The sequence below is a fragment of the Pseudorca crassidens genome, chromosome 15 (genome assembly GCF_039906515.1).
Source record: "Pseudorca crassidens isolate mPseCra1 chromosome 15, mPseCra1.hap1, whole genome shotgun sequence".
In the NCBI taxonomy this organism is placed as follows: domain Eukaryota; kingdom Metazoa; phylum Chordata; class Mammalia; order Artiodactyla; family Delphinidae; genus Pseudorca; species Pseudorca crassidens.
The window spans coordinates 56,256,676-56,277,001 of record NC_090310.1 but is presented as its reverse complement, the minus strand read 5'-3'; the positions used below and the strand labels follow the sequence as shown (position 1 = coordinate 56,277,001).

Genomic DNA, 20,326 nt, shown 5'->3' with positions numbered 1-20,326 from the left:
TTGACCCCTGGTCAAAGATTCTGTATGCCGCGTGGCACAGCCAAAAAAAACCCCAAAACAAACAAACAAACAAAAAATAAAAAAACAAGGTCCTACTGTATAGTACAGGGAACTATATTCAATACCCTGTGATAAACCATAATGAAAAAGAATGTGTATATAAGAATCACTTTGCTGTACAGTAGAAATTAACACAACATTGTAAATCAACTATACTTCAATAAAATAAATTTTTTAAAAAAAGAGTGTCCATTTGCTACTCACTGCAACACAGGGTCTTATACTTTTAAATCCCTACCAACTTCATCAATTTAAAAAACTGTATCATCATTTATTTTAATATTCATTCTTTACACATGAGAATAGGTATTTCAGCATTGTTTGCAACAGCAAATATTTTAAACAACGTGCTCGAGTATCAACTGGGGAATGGTTTAATATAGACTATTTCATACTACTTAACATTGTGCAGTTGTACAAAGAATGAAAAAGACCTAAACACATTGTCTTGGAAATGTGACCCCGACAAATTATTGGGATGAAAAACAAATTGTAAAATAATGGTAAAGCTGTATATGTGCACATGTTTGTATTTCTGCATCAATAATATAAAATATGGAAGGATAAATACTACATTTTTGTTAGTTATTCATGAGAAGATTTTTTAGAGGGATGGGGGTGTGTGGGAGGGACCATTACTTTACTTTAGATTTCTGTTTAATTATTATTAAACCTCAAAATCCTAGAATTTCAATGAATTTGGGGGTACAGACAAAATGAGACTTTTCTTGAGCATTTGGTGATGGTACATGGCAATTTATTACACTATTCTACTTTTGAATAGGTTCTAAGTTATCCACAAGAAAAGTAAACAGAAAATAAATATTCTCAGGAAAAACATGGGACTTATGCATCATGTTAGAAACGGCAGGTACTGGTTCACCACATTTCCTCTTCCCTGAGAGTCTGTCTCTAAATGCCACATCTATCGGCTGACTCAGGAGCCCATGTTGACCCAGCACCAATACCCCCACTGCTAAAACATTCCATATGAATATGCAATTTGATAACCAGGGAGGGCAACCCTTTTTAAACACTAATTGGTTTATTTGTATTTCTTTTTTTCTGTTAAGTGGTTGTTCGTACAATACCCTTCATTCACTACTCCACCAGGACTCTCTCTCCTTTAAATTAATTGGTGAAACTCTATGAATTGGGAACATTAGCCTTTCTTGTGGAGTTTGTTATATATTCCCAGATTCATTTAAAATTTAGTTTCATTGGTTTTTGATATGAGTTTTAAATTCATCAGTAGTAAAATCAATCTTCCTCTTTCCATATCTGCTTTATCTAACCTGTTTTTTTATGATTAAACACTTATGTAGGTTTCCTTGTAGCATTTTCATGGTTTTATTTTCTGTATGTAAGTAATTGAAATGTATTTCTGATATAAACCAGAAATCTAGCTTTTTTCCAAATAATTATCTTCCTACACAGTTCTCCCATTCCTCACTGATTTTGAATATGACCTGCCATCATATACTAAATATTAGTTTTTTTATTGGTTATGTTTCTAGCCTTCCTATTCTGCTCTACCAATGTCCACCCTGTCTCAGGTCACAGTGTTGTTATTAAATTCTGGAATGTGTTTTAATTATTGTTAAGGGCAAGTCATCATTTCCTTCTCCCTGACTTTCTCTGTATTGATCCATATTATTTTATTTTCTTGTCTTACGCATTGGCTACACATCCAGAACAACTCTAAATGATACTGATAATAAACATGCTTATCTCAGTTTCTGATTTCAATAGGCAGGCCTAATTTAAGTCTTTCACCATTAATGTATGGGGCATTTAAGAATCTTATTTATCACTGCTAACAGTTTGCAGTAGGGATACAGGTTGAACTTGATCAATTTTTAAAAATTTGTCATCATGATTTTTATTAATAAAACCCACCAGAGACCTATAATGAATTTTATTAATAAATTTTCTAATATTTAATCATCCTTGAGTTCCTGAAATGATAAATACATTGCCCTTTTATTATATTATCTATAGCGGCGTTTTCCCAAACCATGTTCCAAGGAACATTCTTTTCAGATTATGTTTATAGATGTAACACTTCAAAAATTAAGTATGTGCAGAGCTGTCTACTAAGGCTCTTTTCTGAAAGTTTTCTATACACTTACATCTTAGAGATTGCACGGAGCCTTACAGTAGACAAAAATGCTGAGCTTTAGATGTTACTACCTGAATAACATCAGGGTTTGCTCAGGGTTTTACACAACCCCAGGAAGGAAAAAGTTGGTCCAGGATCTCCCTTTTGCATTAGCTCTGTCAGGATTTGCCATTAGGATAGAACTGTGAAGTTTCCCTTCTTTTTCAAAGCTCCAGGAACAGTTTAAACAGTGCAGGAATTCTCTGTTCCTTGAAGATGTAATACATTCACTGTCTAATCAATGGAGCACATCCTTTAGGAATTAAAGTCCTTCCACAACATCTTGACTTTTCTTCCCATGGTCAAGGGTGTGCTCACACCTCCCGACCCTCCCCCTTCACTTATTCACAATGTTCTCACTGAACGCCTGCCCTGGGACAGATGGTGAACCAGGTGCTGTCGGTGCCATGGTGACTGCCCTCATACAGCTGATATCCCAAGCACAAAAGAAGAGCTCTGGAAACTAAAAAACAGGAGAGCAGAAATAAAAACCTCAATGGAAGGAGTCATAAAGCTGAGGAAAATTCCTATGAATACAGAAAAAAGATGAAGAGATGGAAGACAGGAGAGGAAAGTTAAGAGGACGACTTTGGGAGGACCAACATTCTAGAAGTTCCAGAAAGAGAGAGACAAGCAGGGATAGAGGGGAGGAGGGCATCTTTGAAGTAATTCAAGATCATTTCCCATGAACACCTGAGATTCCAAAGAGAAGAGGCCAAGAGTGCCAAGCCCGAGATGTAAACAGACCACCAAGGGGCAGCATGTGAGGTTTCCGACATCGTGATGACAAGACCTAAAAGCTTCTAGAATTCCAGCAAAAGGAGGAGACAGAAGAGGTGGCCTTGAAGACATAATGGCCAAGCATTTTACAGGACTGAGAATGGACAGGAAGGGAACAAAAAAGGAGCTGGAGACCAGTTTGGAAGTGATGGCTGGGAGTGGTGGCAATGACAGTCCAGAGGATAGACTGGGGATTTGTTTGTTCTGGAGGTAGGACAGAATGATGGGCTGTACGTGGGGAATGAGGAAAAGTGAAGAAAGAAGGATGACTGCAGGGCTTCTGGCTTAAGCACCTGGGTGTGTGGCTGTGCCACTGAGAGGACGACAGAAGGAACTGGTTTGGGGGCAAGGAGGGAATTAAAAGTTTGGAGCTTTCTTCCTTTGAAGTTTGAAATGTCTTGTGTAACAGCAAATGGAGAGGGCAAGTCAGGGGTTCGATCTGTAAGTCTGAGTTCAGAGACCTGGGCTTCAGGTTCCTGTGGAAGCCACCAGCATAATGCATGTCTGTTGATGCCACGAACTGGATGAGATGTCCCAGGGGAAGAGCATGTGGACAGGAGGAGGCCCAGGACCAAGTTCTGCGGAGCCCTAATATCCAGATGTCAGGGGGAGAAGGAGTCAATTTTGATTATTTATCAAATGAAACAGCTGGGAAACCACCTATTCTATTATTCTTTTTTTTAAGTTTCGGGGCAGGAACGCAGATTCAACACATCTTCCCTGGAGCTGCAGTTTTATCCCTCCCTTTGTGCGTGCATTCCTTTCTCACCTTAATTAGCCCTGCCAGAAGCCTATCTATAGTATATGTTTGCCATTCTCCAAAGAACCACCTTTGGGATGTATCACTTCTATTTGTTTCATGTTTTTTGTATCTTTACTAATTCTTTCCCCTGCTTTCACTGTGTTCATTTTTTATCATGTTTTTCTAGTTTCTGGAGATAAGCTCTTCATGTACTTCATTTTTATTTGACTTTTCTTGAGAACAACTGACTGCTCTGTGTGACCAGTGCTGTTATCGTCATCATTTGCTAAATTGTCAGCAATTGTGAAATTTTGAGTTCCTCTCTGAGTTATTTACAATGGTGTTCTTTTGCTTCTAAGTCGTTTGGGGGTTTTGTTCACTCTTTTATTATTGGTTCCTAAAGTTTACTGCGTGATGGTAAATACAATTTCTCCTTTTTGGAACTTACTGCATTTCACTGAGTGAACATTCTTATGTGCCTTATACTCACCCATCCTGGTATGGAAATATTGACAACCTTTGGTGAAATGAGAAAATTAAGAGCAACACTGGATATTTTCCTATACCTTAATTTATAATGATACATGGATTACAATTATGCAAGGATCCACTTTATTTGTAAACCATGTTCTAACACAGAGAGGCAGAATTAAGTGTTATGGGTTAAGTTCTAGTCAGACTATTTGGGTTTTGAAAACCATCGTGGTCACTTACTAGCTGTGTGACTCTAGGCAACTAACTCCGCATCTTTGTCCCTCGATTTCTTTAGCTGTTAAACAGGGATAACACTGGTACCTATCTTAATTTATAATATATACAACCAGTGGTATATAACACTGATGCACAGGCTCAACAAGTACTGCTTGTTATTTAATAATTACAGAACATTTTACAAAGCAAAACAAAAACAATTAGAAATCCTCTTGTATTGTTATTAAATTTTTTAAGCAATTTTACTGATCGGTAAAATTCTAGTCTTGGAACCATTTCCCTATGATATGGTCAACTCTTACATATGCTCTACAGATACACACAGAGAATGTGGGTTCTATCTGTGGTATATAGAATTCTGTGGCTCTAATAATCTTATAAAGTCCTGGATGTCTTTACTGACATTACTTAAAAAGGGGTAAGTGACATCTTTAATCAACTTCAAGTACTGTGCAAAAGGACTGGCACTGACTAGCAGGACTCTGGAAGGAGTAACAGCTTCCTGACAGATGTGCAGAGCTATCTGGCCGAGGAGCCAAATCACCTTTGATGTCAACACACCTCCTGCAGCATCTCTGTCTCCTGCCAGTCTGGAAGTATTTTTGAGTCTCATCTAAAGGATTCAGCTTCTTGGTATTCCAGCTCATGTGTATGAGACTTGGCATGACCACAAAAGTCAAGAGTTAATGGTGTCACCATCTTCCTCCCATCCCAAAGTTTAAAACCTTACAACCCTCCCTCTACACATCACTGCCAAATCTGTCTTTGGAATACCTTGGCTGCATGTTACTTCAATAATTCCCTGGCATGAAGCAAATAAAGTTTAAACTACCAGACTAATCTTAATTTAAGTGTCTCCTGAAGTTCATATAAATGTTCAAAACATTCAAAGAGGCTGTCCCTCAGTGTTGGGAAGAGGGGAGATTTTTACTGTTCACTTTTGAGTGGTCTTAGAACACTTACAGCATGGCGATGCCCCAGTGCTTCCCTGCTCTCTCTCCTGCCGCCTGGAAACCAGAGAGGCCAATGAGGGCCACCGTGGGTGTGATGGTCAGGGGTCCGATGTATTTCAGCAGAGCCCCAGGCAGGCCTAGGAGGCCTATAACCACTTCTATCAATGAGGACATGATGATGGCTCCCTGGATCTGAAGCAAGAGAGGACACAGACGTAAGAGCAAGCTGCTTATACATCACACACTCTAAATGTCACCTGCAACGACAACTGAGAATTCTGTAAGACACCAAGTTATTATATAACAGGCATAACATAGCTGGAAAATTCCTGGCAAACCCCAAAAGAAACCAGTGGGGGTTACTGGGATCTAGCAAACTTAAGTATAACCTGACTAATGTAAGAGTATTACAGAAATGGGCACTGGACACGAAGTCAGCTTGCCTATTCTCACTGATTGAGACAGACATAATTTATAATTCTCATTTAAGACACAACATTCATAACCAGCCTCAGAAGAACAATGCAGTACAAAGATTCTTGACTTTAAAAAGTAAGTCGCTGCAGGACATTCAGAAGATAGTGTTATTGACAAAAATTCTAAAGGAATGTTTCTACTGTGCAGAATGGCCATATCTGTGTTAATTCTGAACTAATGGTGAATGATCTTATAGGTTTTGGAAAATCCGGATAAACTGTCAGCTGTTCTTCATACCTAAGGACTCCTACGCCCTGTTCTATTCAAGTACACTGAAGAAGACAAGTGTCTTTAATTCCTTCCACCAATACAGGCAAACACTGAGGCCAGAATAAATAGTTTTGCAACCTATCGACTCTGTGGCTCCTTCCAAAGGGAGCTGTTATGCCGGAGGGTGTAAGCAGACAGGTCTGTGGGTACACATGAGGAGAGGAGGAGAAAGGAGGATGGAAAAGAGGGTAAGAAACAATACTGTCTGGTCACACAAAGCATTTCTGCATGCTTTATTTTACAGTGATGCCATCTACATTTACTTTAACAACAGAAATGAACATGTCAGTACCTGAAACAGAAAAAGAGCAACTGCAATTTACTGGTCACGACCAACACTGAAAATAAGTAGAAACACAAAGAAGCCATAAGCAGACAATGTTTATCTTTTACCTCGCGTATCCGAGGATACCAGATGTGTTCTGTATGTAACAGCTCCGTTGTTCCATTGGCAACCAAAACATCTTAAAAACAAAAACAAAGACAAAATTTTTCTTGGAGTGACACTGATGTTTCACGGGACATATTCATTTCACTCTTTTTAAGAAGAATTTCCTCCCTGTTCTAAGTATATTTGTATAAATACTCATCCCTAAAATTCAAGTTACAACACTATGGCATATCATACTGAGAGGTGGATTCCCCCATTGCTAATTTAACCAAATTTATTCATCAACAAGCGCTCCCGGCTTCTCAAAAGCTGACTGAACTAGTGATATACATTGCTAGTTCCAGCCTAATACAAAGACCAACCTTTGCAAGCAGCTCTTTGACATGCCCAATAGCAAGGTTGCCTGATTGAGATTTTAAAAACCTAGATAAAACAGAGGCCCTTTTCCTGTTCCTAAATCAAATCAGTGGTCACAAAGCAACTCCTAGGAGCAAGGAAGGAAACGAGGGCTAGAAAACTTTGCTCCTATAACCTAAAAATTTAACAATATTTTGAGAGTACAACAGGTCTATGTGATTTCCTCAAATTCCCTATCTGATCTCTTCCTGACCTTACTGGGTTATTTAAGGATCTTTGCAATCACTATGAGGAGAATGGGAGGGGGAATGAAAGTCATTTGCAGAAAACCAAAGCAGCCAGATCCTTAAAAAGCAGAGATGTTTCAGAGAAGGGATGCTATTGCAGCAAAGAGAGTTGTTTAACTGGTGGTTCAAAAAAATCCACTGAAAGAAAGAGGCAGAAAAATAGCACAAATATTTTTCTATTCTTTCCCCATATTTATCAATTTCATTAGCACAGAGAAATGAGGTCCTTTTCTGGTCCTTACTTGCTTTGGGGTTAGGGATGAACAAGTGGATAGAGAGAGACAGAAACATGATCCACAGATTGGAGCGTTCTAAGCTGTTTGTTGGTTGTGTGTTCTGTGCCTGATTCCAGAAAGGATTTAACACTGCTGGGGGCAGCACGCCCAGGCCTCCCTTCTATCACCTGCATTAAAGGACCCCAATGACATATGTGGAAATAACTGCAATTACCTGTGGTGTTACATTTCCATTTATCTAAAGACAGGATGGCTCGAGCAGGGGCCAGAAATGCAAAAGCACTGGCCTGAAACAGGGGTAACCTAAAAGAAACGAGACCAAAACCATGATCACGGCATCAGGAACTACCGAGGTAGTTCACTATTTGACAGCTTAACAGTCTTTTCCATAGACAAACAGCACATGAGTAAATGCAGGCACACCTGGAAGAAAGAGCCCCAGTCTGCAAAGATGTCCTCGGCCACACAGCCAGAGATGCTGGCTTCTCCGTCCTCCCCTCCTGCTGCTCTCCCCACAGACAGCCCCAGGGTGGGCCCTGGGGGAGCTCTGTGGTCAGTGCCAGCACCCCAACACCAGCCCCTGCCATCACCACCTTTCCCCTTGGGGGTGGGGGATGCAGGCATTTGGATGTTTCTGTCCTGCTGAGCTTGTGAGCTCCTTATTAATAAACATCAGTGTACATCTTCTATTTTACCATCCTCCTCCTCTTCTTTCTCCTCCTTTTCAAATTCTTATTGGTTATCATGGAAAAAAATCTATCTCCCCCTGTCGTTCCATTTTGTAAGTCAAAAACTGCCCTAAATCACTGAGGGTAAGCATTAAAATCACGTGAGCTATCTATCTATTGAGGAAAAGGAAAACTGTAAGTTACAAATCAACAGTAGATATAATATTCTTCTTAATCATAAAAAATACTCAAAAGTGCTCGAACTCTTATTTTCAAAGGACCCAGAAAGCTTGCAGACTCTGTTAAATTTCCTGCCTCCAATGTCAAACTAAATGCAGAGATCCTCAGATGCCATCATTCAATCACATTTTAGATACTTCATATTGACTTTATGAACACTGGTACTACTCAAATTCAAAAGATTTTGTCATTTATTATTAGAGATGTATAATGGGCTAACATGGGAGCTCAATCACTATCTTTAACATTACTTTGCGGGTAAAATATGAAACTAGCCTTTGGTTAGCAAGGTTAGGAACTCCTAGATGTCCAGATCATTCTTAAATACTCCTAAGCAGCCTTGAATCAGTGTCCTGGCCAGCAGGATAGGAAGCCAGCATGCTCTCCTCTGAGCTGGCAGCATATTCTGCCCTGAGTGATACGGTAACTGGACTGAGAAACAGTGGCTCTGGCTGAAGGACATGTAGCCGCTTTACAAGTCCAGAGCTGGTACACACTATTCTGAGCTATATGAGGGTTAAGATTCTTTTGTTCTCCTGGCCATTTTAATCCTGCAATGAAATCAATTGAGAGATGCTGGCTTTAAGACACAGAGGCAGGCTGCACAGTACAAACCAGATGCAATGCTAGCGGCCACTCCCATGGGCATGCCCTCCACAACCATCCATTAATAAATTACCTGTTGGAGGGGCCTGGCGCGTAGTACCATCAAAAGTGGAGTGAAGGTCCCCTGAAGTGGGAATGTATAGCAAAAGGAAAACGCTGCTTGATTTACAAAAATTCCTTAAGCACGATTTTTCAGAAATGTACTGAAAGGGTAAAGGGAGGTCAGCATCTAATCAGGAATGGATGCTACTTCAAATGGTCCAAACAGCATCTGTTTTACTATCATTTCATGTTTCAAGCAATGTAATATGGATTAATATGGATTGCATTTAGAAATCTCATCCTTAGGACCACTGCAATCAACCCTGCATTGGTGACTCACTGGATGTGGGAAAGTGAAGACTGGCTCTGGGCTCCACTCCCGGTGACATGAGTCTCAGTTTGAACCTGCCTGTTGCCTGGGCACCTTTCAGGGAGTGCATTTTATGGCTTTCACCATGACCAAAGGCCTTGAGAGCACTGCTGCAAAGGAGCTCACTCACTTTCACACAACCAGGCCCCTGGGTTCCTTTGAAAGTGGGTGCTAACAGAAAATTCTCACATGTGCTGCCCCAGACAAAGTCTCCCAAGATGACCTGGTAAAAGATGCACATGCCGGCTTATGTGTTCACTCTGCAGCTACGCACACTGCCTGCCACAAGCAGTTCTGGCTGAAAGACAAGCAGCAGGCTTACAGTAAGTATCCCAGCAGTGAAGTGTGGTCTCCATAACTGGCAGCATAAATCAGTGGCTTGACTGAAATATTCTTAGGGAAAGTTGCAGCGAGAGCACACTACTTCATTAAACAAGAGCTCCCCTAAATCAAAATCAACAAAGTCAATTTTCCAAAAAAGAGATTTGAAGATGATAAAGCACTTGATATTCTCAGCTGATAAAGTGGCTTTTCAGGCACTTCCCCAGCATGAAGCTGGTCAATTCCTGGGGCTCTTCACTCACACAATCAGCTAAACCTCAGATCCCTGGGCTCTGCAAGCAGACAGGACTGTCTGCTATTTTATTCTCTACTGATGACTGGAAAGGAAACAAATTAAACTGTGCTTTTCTTTACATAAGAGGTTAGCAAACTGGACAGTGAAACAAATCTGGCAAACTACTGTTTTCATTGAGTAGAGTTTCACTGGGACATAGCCACCCTCACTCATTCACGAGTTGTCTGTGCCTGCTTTTATGCTTCAATGGTAGAGCTGAATAGTCAAAACAGAGAACACAGAGCCTAAAATATTCACTGCTTATCACTCTATGGAAAAAATTTTGCCGACCTTAAGTGTATCTTAAATATGTGAAGTGTATCTTAAATATGTGAAGATACCCCAAAAATGGATTTTTGCAGATGGAAGTTTTTAAAGTTAATAGTGTTGCTGGATGCCATTAAGAAAAAATCCCTGAGCAGACAGTCACCTTTGTAGTGACACATTCCCATGTCAGGCTCTAGCCCCAGGACAGCAAAAGAACCTAACCAGCCCCAAACAAGTTCTTACTGTGTTCAAAACCCTGCTGGAGGTGCCTCATTTCCTCCTCGGTGTCCAGGTGACCTGAACCCATTCCCCAGTCTAGTCTCTCACCGGCCACTTTACATGCCTGCACTCCAGGCAAGCGGTCTACTTTCTTGCCTCTGAGCCTTTGCTCATCTCTTATGTCATCAATTCATTGCTAATGCTCCATTTCTATTCAACATTGAAGGCACAGAGAAAATACCACTTCCTCTAGGAATTGTTCTCGGCTCCCTTTTTGTCCAATTTTTATCTCCCCCCTTTTTTTTGAATATCACCATAGACACATGGATTCATTTTTTATTCAATTTAATAATATACTTCCATGACTATTCCTTTTAATAATTAAATTGTCTCAAACTTGCCCACAGCAGCACAGTTCCAGAATTATACCAATGTCACTACTAACAAGACTACTAAGTTTAAGACTTCTCTGTGTTTTCTTTTTCTTAGAATATATCCCATTCAGAGTGTGCAAAGTACTATGTTCTAAAGTCTGTGAATTAATTCTTTTCTCCATGTGGTCAGCAATTTGACATAAAGTTAGGTTCACTTGTTTCTGTTTGTATTCAATTTTAGGGTTTGTGTTTCTTCATCCTTTTAGATTTTATGTTTTGGATATGCTGAACATTTTACGGTTAAAAAAAAATCAAACCATATAGAGATATACCAGGAAAATGTCACTCCTATCCCCTCCAACCCCCAAATCTGACTTATTGATCATTAACCATTTTTATTAATTTCTAACTTATTCTTGTTTCTTCAAACATATACACACTCTTTTGCAACTTGTTTTTTCAATATATTCCGGAACTTACTGTATACCAGTTCATGGAAATCTTTCTTATTCTTTCTCAGGGTTGCATAGTAATTCATTGTGTGATGTATGGTAGTTTCCTACAGATAGGCATTTAAGTTGTGTTAACTATTTTCCCATTACAAATTACACAGCAATAAAAAAAAACTTTTTGTATTTATTTTGCATTTGTGGGAGTATATCTCCAGGGTAAATTTCTAGAAGTAGGTTGCTGGATCAAATGATAAATGCATATGTACTCTAGATATTGTAACATTCCTCTTCACAGGGACTGAATTATTTTCACTCCTGACAGCAATGTGTAACAATGCCTGTTCTCCCACAGCTTTGCCATCAGAGTGGCTTGTCAAAATCATTTTTTGGGGCTTCCCTGGGGGCGCAGTGGTTGAGGGTCTGCCTGCCGATGCAGGGGACACAGGTTCGTGCCCCGGTCCGGGAAGATCCCACATGCCGCGGAGCGGCTGGGCCGATGAGCCATGGCCGCTGGGCCTGCGCGTCCGGAGCCTGTGCTCCGCAAAGGGAGAGGACACAACAGTGAGAGGCCCACGTACCGCAAAAAAAAAAAAAAAAAAAATCATTTTTTGTTAATCTGACAAAGGAGACAAATGGTATCTCAGGGTAGCTTTAGTTTGTATTTCTTATTATAAAGTCAATTTGATCCTTTCTTATGGTGAAGGGCCATTATATAGCTTTTTATGTAGCTATTCATGTCTTCTGTCCTTTTTTTCTATACCATTTTTGGTAATTTTTAACTTTGATTTTTCAGAGTTCTTTCTATATTGGAGATATTAGAACTTATCTATATTATGAATATTTTCTCCAGTTTGTCATTTTTGTTTGTTTATGGTATATTTTTACAATGCGAAGCTTAAAAATTTTAAAACATTTAATGGCATCAAATTTATTATCCTTTTATTGTTTCTGGAGTTTGAATCCTAGTTTAAAAGTCTTTCCCAACTTCTAGTTATAAAGGAATTTGCCCTCGTTTTATTCTAATGGTTATATAGTATCATGTTTCTTACATTTGGATCTCTAATCCATTTTCAGTTGATTCAAAGAAAACTTTTAACTAAAGGCAAATCTAACCTTTATCTTCAAGTCCATGATATTCTGGTCTTATATGTAAATATCAAAATTATATAAACTATCTCAGTCAACACTTCCAATTAGACACACTCCTAGGGAACCTCAGTAGGAAGCAGCCGACTGGCTCCTCTCCCAGCTCCCAGCAGAAGGCTTCGTCCAGACAGAGCACAGCAATTTAGGAGGGTTGGCTGGGTACAATTTTGATAACCTTTTCAAGCATGATAGTATCAACTATTTCAGGTCAAAAGTTTGTTTTATTACTTAAAGATCTAGCCAGTCACAGAGAAGCATAAGGGAACTCTTTGGGGTGTGGCAATGCTCTATCTGCTGGTTGTGGTGGTGATTAAGTGACTGTACACATGGGTAAAAACTCATCTAACTATGCAAGTGAAAAAGGGAAAATTTTACTGTATGTCAATTACCCCTCAATAGATATGACTTAAAAAAATTATGTCTATAAAGTGTCTTTCTGGGAGGAGAAATGGGGGAGGATGGTAACATGGTCCTTAGAATACTAGAGTGAAGTCAAATAGTTACAAAAAACACAAAATTTAAAAAAAAAGAAAAGAGTTTCCCTCTGGGTATTTGACAAGAAGCTCTATCCTCTGCTCCTGTGTAGTGCTGCTCTATCCCTGTACAGCTTTCGCCAGGCAGTCACCTGCCTGAAAAGGAATGATAAAAGGGAGAATTAGTGGGCCATGAGGAAGAAGATGAGCATTTTAGAACAAGTGGGAACATACGGGGCAAGTGAGATGTGACGTTCAAAGAAAAAAGACTGTGGGGAACTAAATTCATTAACCCCACATATACTAAGAGGACTTAGTCTCCTAGTCTCCTGGAGCATCAGAAATATTAGCAAACAGAGAAACAGCATGTTCACTGAATGGGGAGACCACCCAGAAAAGCTAGAGTTGAAGAAGTCCACCTGTGGCCATGTGGCCAAGGAGCACACCCAACCCCTGCCATGTCATCAAGGACAAGCTGCTCCATTTGGCATACCAGCCTTGCCCACTGCATCCCCATCTGCCTCACCTACACCCACCCTTCCAGAGGGTCCACTAAAATAATGAGCACCAACAGGCAAGTGTGGGCGAGTGCCAGGCATTATCTTATTTGATGCTCACTAACAATTTTATTATTATTATTATCATTTTATGGAGGAGCAAAGGGGACTTTGAGACTAGGTAACTTGCCCAAAGCCACAGAGCTGGTAAACAGTAGAATGGGAGTGACGCCACCTCTGAAGCCAGAGCCCCTCGACACAGCTGGTGAGGGCAAACCTTCCTCCAAGGTCACTACCTCCAGGTTCTCACTGGCCCCCATGTTTTTAATGTACTACCTATAATTCTTTGAGTTAAATAAACAGTAATTTTTTTTTTTACATGGGGGCAGGAAAAACCTACGACTTGCTATTAAGAGCCTGCTTAACATCACAGGCTCACTATCATCTACACAGTAATTTTAATGTTCACCCTGAATCAACTATGCCTTTGGCCCCATCTCCCAGTTTACAACAAATAGGGGGATTGTGGAACAAATCAAATACCACCACAAGGACACAATCGGACATATTCAGACCACGGGATGCTCAACGAGACAACTGGCCTGGACTCTTTAAGAAGAGGATGATGTGGAAGAAAAATGTAGGGACTGTTTATTACTAGACCAAAGAAACACAACAAACAAATGCACCACACGAACTTGATTGGATCCTAGTTCAGAGAGGTGGAGGGAATAGCCATAAAAGATATTTTAGGGACAACTAGGGGAATTAAATATAGACTGCATATTAGATGATATAACTCAGCTTTCTCAAGTGTGGTAAACGGTTACACAGGTGACCCTCATTCTTAGGAGAGTATCTGGGGGTGAGCCATCATCATGCTGCCTGAAATTCTCAAGTAATTTAAAAAATTGCACATACACCCCCACACAAACACATATACAGGAAAAGAATGTGGGGGAAAATCCCAGTCTCCCCTACCCCTATCCAAGCACTGCATCTCTCCATTCTTCTAAATTTTATCAACAGTTAAGAGTTCAAAGCCTTATACTTGAGACTTTAAAGTATCCTGGAGCTGCCTCCTATACCGTACAGGTCCCAGAACCAAAGGAGATGGAAGACAGGGTAGCTCTCTCCTCAAGGCAGACAACTCTGTTAGAGACCAGGCTGCTGCACCAGCTACAATGACTCTCTCAGCCAAAACCCTACCTTTTCTCAGCAAAGGAATATTCTGTGTGTCTACAGCAGGCCTGTTATGGCCAAGAGAGGCTCTCAAGAAACGGGCCACTCCACCTGCAATTTTTTCTTTTGCTGGAGAGCTGAGAGAAAGGCCTCCAAGAGGCACCTGGAACAAAAAGCTGGATGTGGTCCCCAAACACAGCACCTGCACACCTCAGGGAAAGCTGGAGGTCAGCATGGTGTGCAAGGGGGCAGGGTCCATCCCAGAGGGCCCTCCTTCACCCCCAGCTATGCATAACACCCGAGGACAAGGGCTCTGGGAAGCTCAGAGCTGCTATCAAAGCTTGGTCTCTGATGGAAAAGACAACGGCAGCCTAGGTTATGCATGAACTGAGTCCTCCCCAAAGCCAGGGAGGCATAGCTGCTGCTGGCTGGCTAACATCTGAGTTAGGGGACTCTGAACCCTGCCCCTGCTCTTGGGATTTTAAAGGTTTTTTACTAATTCCTGGAAAGAGCCCAAGGGGTAGGATGGATTGAAATCAATCAGAATAAGGTTTGATTTCAGCAATCTGAAACCTCACCCAAGGGCACTCGACAGTAAAGACCTCGTTGAAAGCAAACTGCAGGGGATAAAAGTCAAAGAAAAGAAGGAAGAAGGAAAAGGCTGGATGGGAGGAGGGGGATGGAAGAAGCAGCTGTCACAGAAACTACCCATCTCCAACAGGTGGAAGCCCTGGGAAGCACTAAAGCCACAGAAGTCACACAACTGGGGCAGAGACATATGACCTCCATTTCAAAACAAGTCATGATCTCTGGAGGAAAGGAAAGCATGTTCATGCCAGGGGAGATGTGTAGTGAAGGAAGGAGGGTCTGCAGCACACGCTGCATCAGACACATTTTCTGTGTCCTTAGCCAGCCCAGCCCATGGAAAACATGCCCCCAAAGGAGTATTTTACAACACAGCATCTTAAAGTCGGCATTCTGAGCTTGTGTTCAGGTTTGCAAAGGCACACATCTGTTTCACCCTCACGTTTTCCATATCAATTTTGGTTATTTTTATGGAATGAAACAACTTTCCAGGAACAGCATGCCACTCTTCACCAGAGTGCCCGTGTGAAACACGGAGCAGGGATGACCTGGCCACAGCCCAGAGGATGGGAATGCTTATACTTCCTACCTCGGTTCTAGACCTGTGATCATGGTCTTAGCTTCCTCACAATACAGGCCCCACCCCTCAGAGGCATGGACTATGGCTGGTCTCTAGGTCCCATGTACACACTACATCCAGTGCAAGGGAGTACTGGGTACTCAACAGGTAAACACACGAAGAAACGGACAGAACTCAGACACACATGGCAAACCACTCAGAGTTGGAAAAGTCTGAAAATCTGTCCCAGAAATCATGAAAGCTGAACATGATTTTCCTTCTGCAGCTCTCTGCCTAAGGAAATGAGTGTGAACTGCAAACAAACACCAACAAACACGTACAGGCCATCTGCAATCCTATGTCTGTGATACTGGGAATAAACCCCACTCTTGGCACATCAGCCTTTCTTTCCCACTGTCCCACCTTGATATTCCCTCTGCCCCAACTGCTTTATCTGTTTGATCCTGTTGTGATCAGGAAGTAAATGCACAAGTCTGTTAAGATGATAATTCACAGTCTACGATGAGGGTCTATGTTAGCAAGCAGCAGAATTAAAAGGCTTTTCACATTATTCATACTCTGTAACTTCCCAAATGTATTTTAGGAAGAGCTTATAATAATCTACAAAAACACAGTGATGGCAAATGTCATCCACAGGACACCTTAGGAAGAGCCTCCTGTCATTTTCACAAAAGGAAACTGGGAGCTGGAGAGGTCTTCTGTCCAGAGTCATAACGCTGCATAGGTCCCTCTAACTTCTCATACTCACTCATTTCACTCCCCCGTGTGCGAATGGGGAAGAAACCATCATTTGCCATGTGGCATAAGCTAATGCTTTACTGGAAACTGTAGATTCTGACTGCCCATGGGATTAAAGTTGATCATTACAATATTCAACAACTTGATTTTAACTAACACTGGCAATGTTGCTGCTCTGGCTTTGGTGGGTCCCCTGGAATAGGCCAAGGGATGCTCAACCCTGCCCCCGTTCTGAGTAAGTACTGGGTGCCAGAGGTGGGTCCCCACTCTACTGAGGTCTGAGTGCCAATTTTGGTCTGCTGGAAATACTAGAGGAGTGGGATATTTGGCCACTCCTGAGATCTCTGCTCTTTTACGAAACCCACAGGAAAACCAGGGGCAAGGGTGTGAGAGGTGATTCAGCTAGTAGGGGTAGCCCTGCCTCTTTGGGCACCATGGAAGGAAGGGAAGATGGGTAAAGAGGAGTTAAGAGTTTTAACAGAAAAGGGTGAAGGACAGGGAGATGCAGAGGATGGAGGAGATGGGACACATGAATAAACAGATACAGCAAACAAACCCCAGAGGTGGTGACCAACCAGGCAGGGAAGGAAATGCCTCTCACCCACCTCATCATCTGGGTTCACCTTCACACAGCAGGCCCTCAAATATATGCTGGATAAAACTAAAAAGAATGTATCAACAACAGCTTGAGGCTTTGTGGAGCTGGAAACCATGGCGCTGAGTGCCTTCTCACTGTTTCCCTACTAGATGGGAGCTGGAGGCAAGGATTCCAGGCAAGAAAAAGGTGCTGTAGCACAAAGAAGGGAGTAGAGCAAAAGTTAACTGACTCCTCTTTTCCCATCTTCCCCTCCTTCCACTGTGCTCCTTCAGGGGGAGGGGAGGGGGTAAACTGCACTGACCCAGGCTGCTCTGTTTAGGTCTCTTGTGCCCCAACGATGGGCAAGAGGGTCCTGAACGGGTGCCCTCCCATAACTGAAAGCACACACCAAAAGTTACCCCAAACTCTCCCTACTATGTCACCATTAGGCAACTGTGCCCAGCACAGCCAGGCTCAACTGTCAGTCAGGGTTAGCCTCCCTGATATGAGACCAAGGCAGAGCTGCACCTGGTACCTCCTGTACCTCAGTAAACACGTCTTTCATTCCCTCTTCAAGTCAACCAACAATTCTCAACTAGAGGCACTGCCCAAATTTACAGATGGTTTGTGCTACAAGTTCCCTGATGAGCTAGCTGTTTAGAAAAAGAATATTTCCCCAGAGAACCAGTGTCCTGTGTACACTTGAGTCGGTCAATAAAAGCTTTCTAATCCTTTCTGGCTTTGAAATACAGAACCTTGAATGCTGTGTCAAAAGAATGAAAGATGCTGCCAGCCAAATTTAACTACCTGGGCTCTAAGAAAATGAATCAAGTCCTCTCTGGAATGCCTGAACACATCTCCTTCCCCAGGTCAATAACACCCTGACTTTCCCTCAGGGGTCCCCTAAGAAGACCCTCCCTTCTGAGGTAAGGGATCTGCTCAGCATGGTGGCTGCAGGCAGTCCTGCAGGGGCTGGGGTTTTGAGAACCTCAAGAGCTAGCCAGCCCTCACAGCCTTCCTTCCATCAGCAGAACTGCTAGGGAGCTGCCGTATCCCTCCTGAGGACATTGCTTATGCCGCCAACCAGGATGCCCTAACACTGTTCTTCCCATATTCTCCTGCCCCGCCCCCCCTCAAGTAAAGGTCACCCCGAGGATTCTGACTCACTGGAATACACTCCATGATTCCCAAGCTGCCTTCTTTTCCCTCTGCCTTTGCTCCCATTTTCCTAGCAGGGAAGGCAGACTGTCTGTAATGGAGTGAGAGACAGAACTCGCATGTTTACTCTGCTGTCCTCCCCCTGAGGACAGTCCTGTCCCCACAGGCTCCACCCCTTGAGCAGCACCCTAGGGTAGAGGAAAAGGCTGCATGTGCAAGAGGGTGGAAGAAGGGGACAGGAGGGGACAAAGCAAGCCTGCAGGAGGAGGTAAGACAGGACAGTTCTTTTCCTACCTATGCCAGCTCCATACCCATTTAAGCTGGGGACTGGGGATGCAAAGCGCAGTTCTGGCATCAAGGAAGGAAACACGAATCAGCAAGAAAAGACACAAACAAAAAAGGACAAAGTGGAATAAGAGCCACATTAGAAGAACATACACAAGGTGCATGTGTGGGAATTCAGAGAGAAAGGAGGCTTTGGGAAGTCAGGGATGCTTCACAGAGAGGAGAGGGGCAAGCCAGGACTGGAAGGCTGCAGCGAAGCACAAGCACAGGATGGCAAGACAGCAGGGTGGGCTCGGGGAGGAACTCACCCCTGGGTGAGTGCAGGGAAGGGGACTGCAGGGCGCAGGGACATGGCTGGAAGGGTGGTGGGACAGAAAACAAGGGAGAAGTCTACAGGGTGGGCACATCTGTTTTTTTAAACAGGGAGTAGGGCTGTAGCCTGGTAACACCCAGGAAGATGCAAACACTGAAAGACAGCACTAGAGTAGCACACAGAGCAGGGCAGAGGAGAGTAGCCCTGGAGGCAGGGAAACCAACTAGGAACCTAGTAGAACAGTCTAGGCCTGAACTTCAGGAATGGGGGCAGGGAGGGGGTACTGGAGAGAAAACTTGCCCTGCCAACTGGTGGGATGGAAGGAGCTGAGAGTGAGTATGTTTCCAGCCTGCACAACTAGGTGGGAAGCGGTGCCACCCACCTAGAGAAGAAACACAGTAGCGTTGGGGGAAGGCAGGGCAAATGCCACTAGGACACACCTCCCTATACTCCAGTCAGTCCCTCTAAGCAGCCCTAGGTGAATGGCAGTACTTAATGCTTCATGGGTGCTTCAGCATCCCCAATTTAGTGCCCCAATCTCACCTGCATCCAAAAGTTGTCTGCAGCAAAGTTGTGATTCCCACGCAGAAGAAAATGGTCCCGATGAGCTGGCTGGTGGCCCACTGGTCAAATCCCACACACATGGCATCGGCCAGCAGAAAGGGCACCGCGATGGTGCCGCTGAAGCACGTCAGGTAATGCTACGGGTGACAGGGAGACAGAGGGGAAAAGAATAAACCCTTCTTTGTATTTTTTCTGATTTTACCCTAACTTTGCCCACCCCCCTGTTGTTTTTAAAAAGTTACACACATGAAGAATTTGGTTTTTTAGATACACACTCTTATCATATGCCAAATCATCTCTGTTTTTTGCATTTCTCCTTTCCATTACATTTTCTTGTCTTATCACTAACTTGTATTATTAATTATTACTTGCATGAATCCAGACCAGCACAAAGGAAGTACTCAACACAAACACTGGTAGTGTTTTATTTATATAATTCTTACTGGGAATATTTGCTTTTTTAAAATGCTTTTCAGCATCAATTGCTAAAACCATAGGTCTTTCTCCTCTAATCTGTTAACATGAACCGTGTGGCACTGAACCATTCTAGTTAGTCATGCTAGATTTTTCTTCTGGGATTTGATATGCCAATATTTTATGTAGAATTTTACATCTATGTTCTTGAGATAATTCGTCCTTTTTTTTTTTTTTAATTCTTTTAGGTCTGGGGATTAAAGTTACAAGCTTCATTGCACAAGGCGTTTTCCATCTTTTTCTATGGTCTGGCATTGTTTAACAGCAATCAGGGAAGGGCTAGGGTCACACAGTAGCTGTGGGAATCCTCCAGAAAGAGCCCATCCCACTCTTCCTTTAGGGCCCCTCCCCCATTCCTTGTGGCCCTGGCAGGACATTCCAGCCCTCACTGCTCACTTCCCTTCCTCCCAGAGGCCTACCTGTTCAGTTCCTACTTCTGTTCTGCAAACTTCCTACGTTTCTTCCTAATAGTTCC

General features: G+C 42.5%; 1 protein-coding gene across 2 annotated transcripts in view; it reads right to left on the bottom strand.

Moving 5' to 3' along the window:
- Positions 1-20,326, bottom strand: part of SLC23A2 (solute carrier family 23 member 2) — a 151,143-nt gene that overhangs the window by 23,550 nt on the left and 107,267 nt on the right. For both annotated transcript variants that reach the window (XM_067707546.1, XM_067707547.1), the window contains exons 5-8: positions 19,357-19,514; positions 7,640-7,728; positions 6,548-6,618; positions 5,418-5,599 (exon numbers count right to left, since the gene is read on the bottom strand). In XM_067707546.1, the coding sequence (XP_067563647.1) occupies positions 5,418-5,599; positions 6,548-6,618; positions 7,640-7,728; positions 19,357-19,514 (500 nt within the window). The remainder of the gene's footprint in view (positions 1-5,417; positions 5,600-6,547; positions 6,619-7,639; positions 7,729-19,356; positions 19,515-20,326) is intronic.